This window comes from Macaca nemestrina, chromosome 3 (assembly GCF_043159975.1).
Source record: "Macaca nemestrina isolate mMacNem1 chromosome 3, mMacNem.hap1, whole genome shotgun sequence".
Classification (NCBI taxonomy): Eukaryota; Metazoa; Chordata; class Mammalia; order Primates; family Cercopithecidae; genus Macaca; species Macaca nemestrina.
In genome coordinates, this window is record NC_092127.1 from 175680961 (window position 1) to 175691578 (window position 10618).

The window sequence follows — 10618 nt, forward strand, 5'->3', positions numbered from 1 at the left end:
TAGTCTATTCTCACACTACTATAAAGAACTACCTGAGACTGGCTAATATATGAAAAAAAGAGGTTTAATTGACTCAAAGTTCCAGAGACTATATAGGAAGCATGGCTGGGAAGCCTCAGGAAACTTACAATCATGGTGGAAGGGTAAAGGGGAAACAAGCGCCTTCTTCACATGGTGGCAGGAGAGAGAGAGTAAAACAGGAAGTGTGATACACTTTTAAACCATCAGATCTTGTGAGAACTCACTCACTATCACGAGAATAGCAAGGGGGATTCTGGCCCCATGATCCAATCACCTCCCACCAGACCCCTGCTCCAATTTGACCTGAGATTTGGGTGGGGACACAAATTCAAACCCTATCAACTGATGACATTTGGATCTATTTCTTCAACCCAGTCTCTCTCTGGAACTCCAGGGTAATTCCCATTTCACAGCTGAATATATTCATTTTCATATGCAAATGAGAAGATATCATTTCCTTCTCTGAAATGCCTTTATTTGTGACCTCCATGGTTCAGGAAATGTACCCTCATCCAAGCAGCATCTCAGCCAGAACTCGGGCATCATCATTCTGACTCCTTCATCACATTTACTAGTCATTATGTCTTGCCTTCTAATTATCTTTCTAGTGTGTCTTTTTTTTAAATCCCCATTGCCTCTACCTTACTTCAGGCCATCAGACTTTATTGTTTAGTCACTGGATGACCCTTGGAAATGAATCCACCCGTTTGCCCCATGTTGCCTGATTCCATTCTTTTCATGACTGCCAGAGTGATTAATCTGAAGCCACAATATAAACCTATTATTCCTTGGACTAAATTTTTTCAGTGGTTTTTTTCTGCTGATGTCTCTGATTAAAACTTAAGTTCAAAGCTTGGTTTTAAGACTCCCACAGTCTGGCCACACCTCACCTCTCCTGCCACAGAACTTGCTCTCTAGCCCAGGGAACTACTTGCAGCTCTCTGCACCATAAACTTTTTCAATCCCTGGTACTTTGCATATGTGGTCTGTTTTAAGACAATGTTTCTCCTCTTTCTTCCTTCTCAAGTGATTGATACATGCTTGTCCATTAAGATTCAGAATTGACATTAGGTTCATCTATGAAAGCTTCCCTATTACCCAAGATTGAATTGAGGGCTTTTCTTATGTGTTCTCACAGCACAGGAATCAGCCCTTTGTGGCATTTGCAATATAGTATAGTGGGTAGCTTCTTGGTGATGAAGTCAGACTGCCTTGTTTGAATCTTGGCTTTGTCACTTAGTAGCTCAATAAGCTTTAACTTAAGCTTTAAGTTCTTTAACCTCTCTGTGCCTCACGGTGATATTAATAGTTCCTGGGGTAGATGGAGAAAATGATTACAAATTCTTCCCTTCTCTGTATCTACCTTGCCTTAGATTTTTCAGGCTGTTATAACAAAATGCCACACCTTGAGTAGTTTAGAAATAACAAAAATTTAATTCTCACAGTTCTGGAGATTGAAAAGTCCAAGATCAAAGTGCCAGCAGATCCAGTGTCTGGTGAAGCCCAGATTTCTAGCTCATAGTTGGTTCCTTCTCGTTGTGTCCTTACATGGTAGAAGGAATGAGTTAGTCCTCTGGTCTTTTTTTCATAAGGGCATTAATCCCATTTATGAAGGAAGAACCCATATTACCACATAACCTCACAAAAGACCACCTTCAAACACCATTGCCTTAGGGGTTGGGATTTCAACATATGAATTTGGGGGTACACAAACACTGAAACTATAGCATATCCCTTTCCAACATGCCATTGTAATTTCCTCCATCAAAGTTAAACTCTTTCTTCTTTGAATCTGGGCTGGTCTTGTCACTTGCTCTGGCCAATGGGAGAGTAGCAAAGGTGTCCCAGGCAGAGGCTTGGAAAATGCTGTACCATGGCACCTACTCCCTCTTGCTGCTCTTGGGAACTCTGCAGCTACCATCAAATGAAGAAGTACAGGCTAGTCATTGAGATAGTGATAGAGACATGGTCCAGTTGTACCCATTACTCCAACCACTTGCATGATATGTAAGATGGCCATATCATTGCCAGCTGGCCACAGATGCCTGAGTGATCCCAGATGAGCACAGCCTACATTGGCAGACCACAGAACTGTGAGCCAAATAAATAATTATGTTAAGCCATTACGTTTGGGGGAGGTTTCTTATATAGCAAAAACTAACATATGACTCATGGGTCATGAATATTGGATAAGTTCACACATACAAAATACATAGAGAGTGCTATATAAGCATTCATTTTTCTTACTAAAGTTGCTTATTTCCTTGTGCAAGTCTACCACTAGAATGCTGGCTCCCTGAAGGGACTCTTTCTTTTCCCCCATTACATCTTCCCCACACAGTGTCTGGCTTGACATGTGGTACGAATGATTCAAGATTCTTAGGTCGTTGTCAAAAACCAACAAAGGAAATAAAATATAAATGACTTCTCATATCAGATGACCTTGTTATCCAGTAGTCCGTGATCTTATTTCTTTATCCCCATTCCCCTCACCACCACCATCCCTGAGTTCTTACTGACAACTTGAAACCTAATGAGACAATAAACAGTTGAATCCATAGGAGTACAACCGACACAAAAGTGAAACAAAGTTGTCTCACTAAAGTGCAGTGAATTGATTGTGATGGTGTCTTTAAAACTGAGTCTGTTCCCATGATTAGGGGTGTATCTTTCATTGCATGTTCCCCAACTCTCCCTAAATCCAAGTGTGCTTGTTCTGTAAGTATTCACTCTTCCAACATAGTTAGGTTTTCTCTTTTTGATACCATTTTATCACATCACCTATCTAAAAGACTCTGGACTTTAAAAAATCTAATGGCATTGACACTTAGACGGTCTCAGTCTTCCTTTTCCATTATTTTCTTCATTTGTTGGCAGGTTGTTAACTAACACCTGAATTTGAGTGTCAAGTTCTTCATCTATTTTAATGTGTACATGCGGCAGTTTCACTATTCAAGTGTGACAGACTGTTAGACGGAGTTTTGAATTTTCTAGGCCCAGACTGTGGCATTTTTGGTTTTTTACCTTACTCTGAAGAAATAGGTTCTCAGTCTTCCTATAACACCTATAATTCGTATAAAGAATTTTAATTTTACTAATGAATTTTCAAACAAAACAAATTAAACATTAATTCTCCAAAGTACCAATTTAATGAATAAAGCTTAAATATACCGAGATAATTAACTTCCTTATCAACAATATTATATAGTGCTTTGAGCCACGCACGCATCAGAAATACATATTTCTCCTATTTCTTTCTTCCTTTTCAAAGACTTTATGTCTTTCAATTAGATATTGGAAGAAAACAGTCATTTAGAATAGCTTTCAGCTATGTCCAACTTTTGGTTAAAAAGAATATTCTAGGCCCAGTGCGGTGGCTCATGCCTGTAATCCCAGCACTTTGGAAGGCCGAGGTGGGCAGATCGCCTGAGGTCAGGAGTTCGAGACCAGCCTGGCCAATATGGAGAAACCCTGTCTCTACTAAAAAACAAAAAATTAGCCAGGCGTGGTAGCGGGCACTTATAATCCCAGCTACTTGGGAGGCTGAGGCAGGAGAATCGCTTGAACCTGAGAGGTGGAGGTTGCAGTGAGCAGACATTGCACCATTGCACTCCAGCCTGGGTAACAAGAGCAACTCTCTGTCTCAAAAAACAACAACAAAAAGGAATATTCTAGAAACGGATTCGTTTAGTTATAACAAAATCTCTTTGGGACAGTTTTATTCAAACTGTTAGCAGACAAACCAGTAAATTCTTACTTTTCAAGGATTGACTTTTAGTCTTCATGCAGGAAAATGAGCAATTAAAGAAAATACAAGGATGAAAGATATAAAGTGATTTGGAATTTAATGGACCTATCTACTAATTATAACATATTTAAGTATAGAACCCAGAGATACGGAATTTAGGTAAAATCTTTTTGGCATTCACCTCATTAATGATATTTAAGTTTTTGCAGAGCTGTCTGGTTAAACTAAATCTCCATTCTGAAGCGAATCCTCTAATCACTTCTCCTGCTACCTACAGAATGTAGCCAGTGGATTTCCTGAAGTCCACAAGTCAGGGGTCATGGCAGTGAAGTGAAATAATGACTTTACATTTGTAATATGGACTCATCCTGCAAGACAAAGTTGCAAGGCAAACCTCAATTTTGATGCTTAGAGACTTACACTTCATGTGGCAGTATTCCAGCTTTTATAAACTTGGCAAACCTTATAGAAGCAAGTGCTGAAAGATATCAGACGATGAAGGTTTGTGACCTGGCTGCATCCCACGTGTCTTGTGAAAATAAGTCTCTTAATCTCCACGGGCTTCAGTTTCTTCTTCTGCAAAATGGGGATTATAAAATTTGAGCTGTCAACTTTTCAGAGTTGTAAAGATCAGATGAGGAATTGAATATAAAAATCCCACAGGAAGGTTGGAATTAACTTGGCAGCTCTAAAATGTTTACCTCATTTTTGTTTCATTATGGCATATTAATATTTCCTTTAATGTTAGGATCTCAAAGAAGATTATTTTACCTGATTATTATAATACAAGAGATTAAGAATCATAAATTTGCAAGTGTAGTCCAATGATCAAGGTTAGGTTGAAACCTAATGAGATAATAAGTGATTCTATTCACGTGAGTAGGGCTGGCATAAAAGTGAAGCTGGATTGTCTCATTAGGGTAAAGTACAGTGCGCTGATTGTAACACTAGCCTCTTCTTCTGCTCAGTGGGCTCTGCATGGCTCCAAGGGAGCCTAATGTAAATAAGTAAACAAACACAAAGCTGTGTCCAGTGTGTTGTTGAGCAGGACTTCCCACTTTTTTTTTTTTTTTTTTTTTTTTTTTTTTAAGGCAGGGTTTTTCACTCCGTTACCTAGGCTGGAGTGCAGTGGTGCCATCATAGCTCACGGCAGCCTCGACCTCCTTGGCTCAGGCAATCCTCCTCTCTCAGTCTCTTGAGTAGATGGGTGCCACTACCCACAGGTGTAAGCCATTATGCCTGGCCAAATTTTTTTGAATTATTTGTAGAGACGGGGTTTACTATGTTGACCAGACTGGTCTCAAACTCCTGAGCTCAATCAGCCTTCCTACCTCAGCCTCCCAACGTGCTGGGATTACAGGCATGAGCTACCATGCCCAGCCTTCTCACAGTGTAATATGCTTACCTGGAACCACCTGAGGATGTTGTTAAAATGATGACAGTGATTAAGAAGATCTGAGGCAGGCCCCAGATTCTGAATGCCTGACAAGCTCACAGGTGATGCAGATGTTGGTGGATTTCAGACCACACTTTCTTGCCTCTAGTGTGGAGTAGTGATTTCTCAAAGTATGATCTTAGGGTATGTATTAGTCTGCTTGGGCTACCACAACAAAATATTACAGGCTATGTGGTTTAAACAACAGAAGTTTACCTTCCCACAGTTCTGCAGGCTGGAAGTCCAAGATTAAGGTGTCAGTAGAGTTCTATTTACACCGAAGGCTCTCTTCCTGGCTTGCAGATGGCTGCTGTGTCCTCACATGGCCTTTCTTCTGAGTGATTTCTCTTTCTTCCTCTTCCTCTAAGGCCACCTCTTCCTCTAAGATTAGGCTTTCTATCTAAACGATGGACTTCAGTTAAAAATAATGTATCATTGGCTCAATTGTAAAAACGTACTACACTAATACCAGATGTTAACAATGGGAAAACTCGGGGAGGGGTTCCTGGAGAGGGGGTACACGGGAACTCTGTATGCTCATTTTTTTTTTGAAAACCAGAAAGTGCTCTAAAAGTCTATTAAAAAATAAATTATATTCTAAGACCTCCCTGCCAAACTCAGTGAATCCATCCATAGGCTGTAGCAGAGGAGTTTTTAATCTAACAGTTTAGGTGATTATTATGTATGTTAAAGTTTGAGAAACATCAAGAAGCAATTGGAAGCTCTCGTGTTTTAATCAGATAAATGTGAGTTCAAATTTCAGCTGCACCTCTTCACAGCTGACTGTCCTTGGGCTACTTAACCTCTCTGAGTCTCAGTCTCATTTAAAATCAGGGTAAGAATAAGTATATATGATTTTTCTTAGAACGAATTCATACAATGACATAGAGTTTTTAACACAGTGCATAGATGCATAGTGTAAGTGCTCAACAATTATGAAATAATAGAAGTTTTACTGTTACTGCCTAAGTTATGGTGAGCCAGGGAGAATTGTGGAAAATGTAAGGGGCTTTCAGAAAAGACAAAGCAATAAAGGTAATAGGCAATACAAAATCAGAAAATAATAAAAGTAATCCTGGTTGCTCCTATAACATTCCATTGTTTACATATAGCTTTCACTTTCATTCCCTGACTTGATCCTGACAATGACCTTGTGAGGCAGAAATTCCCCTTTTTACAGAAGAGGAACTGAAGCTTAGAAATGATCAGTGACTTTCTGGAGGATGTAGAACTAGGAAATGTCAGAGTCTAGAGCATCAAAATTCTAGTCCAGGGTGACAGTACAGTGTAGTAATTAAATTTGGGGGCTCTTGAGTCAGACTGTCGGATTCAAGGCCCAGAGATACTGATTACTATTATAAAATTGGCAAACCAGTTCCCTTCTCTGAGGCTTAATTTCTTCACTAGTTAAATAGGGATAATAACAGTACTTATCTCCCAGGGCTTTGTAAAGATTAAATGAAATAATGTTCATAAAGTCTGAGATTCATGGCTGGCACATGGTGAGTCTTCTATTTCTGCACTCAATTTTTAATATGGTTCCTTGAGGGAAAAATATGCATCCATGCTATACAAAGAGGAATCTAGGGTTAGTCAGAGAAGGTGGAAATCTGTATGTGTCTTGAGGATGGGAAGAGGGGCTAAGATTGCTACAGCCTCGGAGGAGGAATAAGATGCTGGCACAGCACGCTGTGGCCTATGAAGCTCTTCTCTATAACCATTTGAAGTACTTAAAGAGCCAATAAAGAGACAGTACAAGCAAGACAGAGATATCCTGGACTTTTGGTCCCAAACATCAAAAATGATGGTAAATGCGGCAGTAAAAAGATAATTATTCTGTGATGTTTGACAATGACTAAGAATCCAAGTAAAAAGGTCTGAACTTGGAATTTATAGTAGATAAAATCCTATATGAATATTTTGGAAATATATTAATGTATTATTATATATAAATTATATAATATATAAATTATATTATATAATATATAATACAATACATATTCATATATTAATATATTACAAACTTCTTCAGCATAGTGTCTACTTTACACGATTTGGTTGTCTTCTTTATAATTAGTCAAGGGGTAAACATTTAGTAGGGCCAACATGGGCAGATACTCATTGGATAAGATTTGAAAGGTAGTTTGGTCCAACAAAATGTTCTGCATATTTTGGAGATGAAGAAGGAGTTGTGTATTACCTCCCACACTGTGAGGGAAGGTTGCTTAGACCTGTTATAGAATATAGCGGTGCCATTTCTTCTTTGAGTTCATCATGACAAAATATGATGATGATGATAATGGTGATAACTATTACGACGGTAGGTCTTACTGACTCTATGTGCCAGGAGCCATCCTAAACACTACATATGCTGCCTCATATAATCAATCTTTCCCAACAGTTAAGTAGACCCTCCCCTCCCCTTTCCTTTTTTTTTTTTTTTTTTTTTTTTGAGACATAGTCTTGTACCGTTGCCCAGGCTGGAGTGCAACAGCATGATCTTGGCTCATTGCAACCTCCGCCTCCCAGGTTCAAGCAATTCTCCTGCCTCAGCCTCTTGAGTAGCTGGGATTATAGGCATGTGCCACCACACCTGGCTAATTTTTGTATCGTTAGTAGAGACCGAGTTTCACCATGTTGACCAGGCTGGTCTCAAACTCCTGACCTCAGGCGATCCCCTCATCTCGGCCTCCCAAAGTGTTGGGATTACAGGCGTGAGACACCTTGCCCGGCTGAAACTATTATTTTCTTCATTTTAGAGTGAGAAAATTGAGGCAGGGTATTAGTCCTCAAACATACAGCTTGTTCACAGTTGGAACTGGAATTCCAACCCAGGCTGCAGAATCCAAACCAGCATGCTCAGGTAGCTTTAGCTTTAGAAGTCATCATATAGAAGATAAAATTTTGAGATGGACAAGTATTAGTGATTCAAAGTTGTGGGTGGTTTCTGGAAAGACTGCTAGTTACAGAAAAAGAGAAAGAAGTAGTTGGTCAGTAAGTTGGAAGTTTGCTATGAGAAGTCTGCAGAAGAGGGAGAAGGTGGCATGTGACAGAATCAAATGATTAAATCTGACAGAATGGGCAGAGAGAAGACTTGTTATAAGGAAGCTGGCAAGTGGGAAGAATGCATTGGCTGTAAAGTATGCAGACAAAATTCAATAAACATTTACACTGCATATGATCCCATCCTCTCTGACTCTCTCTCCTGTTACCCTTTCCTTCTCTCAATGTATTTCAGCCCTGTCAGCCTCCTAGCTGCCCTCCAAACATGCTGTTCTTATGTTAGTTCTTGCTGTTCTCTCTGCTTGGAAGTTCTTTTCCCCTTGAGATGTCCACGGCTGGCTCCTCACTTTCATCAGGATTCCACTTAACTGTTGCCTCTTTCATAAAGCCCTCCTGGACCCCCTATATAAAAGTGATCTCCCCAGCAGATCACTTCTGATTTCTTGATTTATTGTCAGTCTCTGCCTTCTAGAAAGAAAGCCAATAACTGAGAGTCTTTGTTGTATTCACTGTGGTATCCCAATGCCTACAACTGTGCCTTGTACACAGTAGTTACTAGATGTTTGCAGAATAATGAAAAAACAAATGTTTAGGGAAGACTAACTATGTGCAAGGAACTTTTCTAATTGCTTTGTCAATACAATATTGTTCTCAACTTCAAGAATCAGGGTTGCCTATCTTTATACAGTGATTGGCTACATGCCAGCCATGGCCCTAAGCCCTTTGCATCTATTCATTTTCTTAAATCCTCACAACAAAACAATAATGTAGGTACCAGTTATAGCTGATATTTGTACCAGGCGACACGATTATGCAGTAGTGGAACTAGGATTTGAACCCAGACAGTGGGAGTGTCAGCATCTGTTTCCTTAACAATGAACTAAAAGGAGAGGAAGAGGCTCTCAAGAAATATACAAATACAAGCTATAAGGGCTCAAAGGACTAAGTAAATCGTTCGTGGGTTTGGGGATGGGGAGAAGGGTAATAAGGTGTCAATTGAGACCTACTTGGAGAAAGGGGGAAGACTCCCCTTGGTGACAGTGTGTATAAATAATCCAGCAGCCACAGGGAGGGCAAATAGTTTCACAAACACTTAGAAATGGCTTCCACCCAAGTCATGGCCAACTGGCCTTGCAGCTGAGAGTGAGAGGGAATTTTAATTCCGTTTGCCTGGAGAACGGGTCAACTTGACCTTTCTTCTGAAAAGAGAGGCTTTACGCATTTGACTCCTGGGGACACAGAAGTCTGCGTTTTAATTTTGATTTCTCAAACAGTAACCATGACCACAAGTGGTCTTATTGGTTTCTCTTTACCTTCCCAACTATTCCCGGCCTTACTGTGCTTCAGAAGGGCAAATGACCCTGGGGGTGGTGAGCGATAGCTGCTGGTTGACCTGCCTGGGAGATCTCAAATGAAACCTCCTACAAGGATGCTTCTCCAAAATGCCACCGGTCTATGCCACCCCCTCTCTCCAAGGTGGTATTCTTCACCTCCGCTCTGCCCTGCGATGCTCACCTGGAGTCTAGAGCCAGTGTTTCCCCACACTTAGCCGAGTCGCATGACCGGTTCTAGCTTCAATGGGAAGTTTCCTGTCTAGGAGTTCCTGGCGCTCTGCCCGGCTCGGGAGAAGGGCATCTCCTTGCGCTTCCCCTCTGGTGTCCTTCAAACTCAGCCTAACTTTGGCACCAGTATTTCCAGTCTAGCTGTCCGAGTTGGAGCCCCTGGGGGCCGCAGCGGCGTTATTTGAAAAGGCGCGGCGCCTTCGAGCCCCTCCCCAGAGCAGGCGCTGCTCGCAGTGACAAGGGGTCCTAGAGGCGCCCACTGAGAGCCGCTGGCAACTCCCGGGGGTGCCCTGCCCAGCCCGAAGTCACCTCGGGTCTCTTTCAGGTCCATCTGCTCTGTCGCTAGAGGCACCGCACCACCAGCTGCGTTTTCCCATCCCCGTACCCCCCCGCACCCCCCAGTCCGGTGACTCGGCAGCAGGTGGTAGGGGTGGCGCCCACGCGGGCGAGGGACTGGGGTCCCCGCACTGTAGCCGCCGGTGCAGCTCGCCTGCTTCCAGCCGCTGCCGCCGAGCTGCCAGCGCCTCGGCCGCCCCCGCGCGCCCCCGCCGCCAAGGGCCGCGCAGCGCCCCCGGCGCCCCCCGCCGGCCTCCGCCTGCACCTGCAGCAGGCTCCGCGCGCCCTGCCCGCCGCCGCCGCCGCCGCCGCCGCCGAAGCTCTCTCTCCCAGCTCCACGGACGCCCCCGGGCCGAGCGGCGGTGCGCTCCCGTGCAGACCCGTCGACAGACGCCCCTGGCCGGTGGACTCCTGAGTCTTACTCCTGCACCCTGCGTCCCCAGACATGAATGTGAGGAGAGTGGAAAGCATTTCGGCTCAGCTGGAGGAGGCCAGCTCCACAGGCGGTAGGAT

The 10618-nt window shown here is 42.6% G+C and overlaps 1 protein-coding gene and 1 long non-coding RNA gene across 5 annotated transcripts in view; one reads left to right on the forward strand and one right to left on the reverse strand.

The window, feature by feature from the left end:
• Nucleotides 1-886: 886 nt before the first annotated feature.
• On the reverse strand, nt 887-10220 carry LOC105487852 (uncharacterized). The gene is made up of 3 exons (XR_011621432.1): nt 9723-10220; nt 5421-5604; nt 887-4345 (listed from the first exon to the last, which is right to left on the reverse strand). It is a non-coding gene; the product is annotated as an uncharacterized lncRNA (long non-coding RNA).
• A 176-nt stretch (nt 10221-10396) lies between these two features.
• Nucleotides 10397-10618, forward strand: part of LOC105487858 (potassium voltage-gated channel interacting protein 4) — a 1213665-nt gene continuing 1213443 nt past the window's right edge. For 2 of the 4 annotated variants that reach the window (XM_071092623.1, XM_071092629.1), the window contains exon 1: nt 10397-10611. In XM_071092623.1, coding sequence (XP_070948724.1) covers nt 10551-10611 — 61 coding nt within the window. In that variant the 5' untranslated portion in view covers nt 10397-10550. The remainder of the gene's footprint in view (nt 10612-10618) is intronic. The other 2 variants (XM_011751500.3, XM_071092624.1) reach the window with 2 other exon arrangements.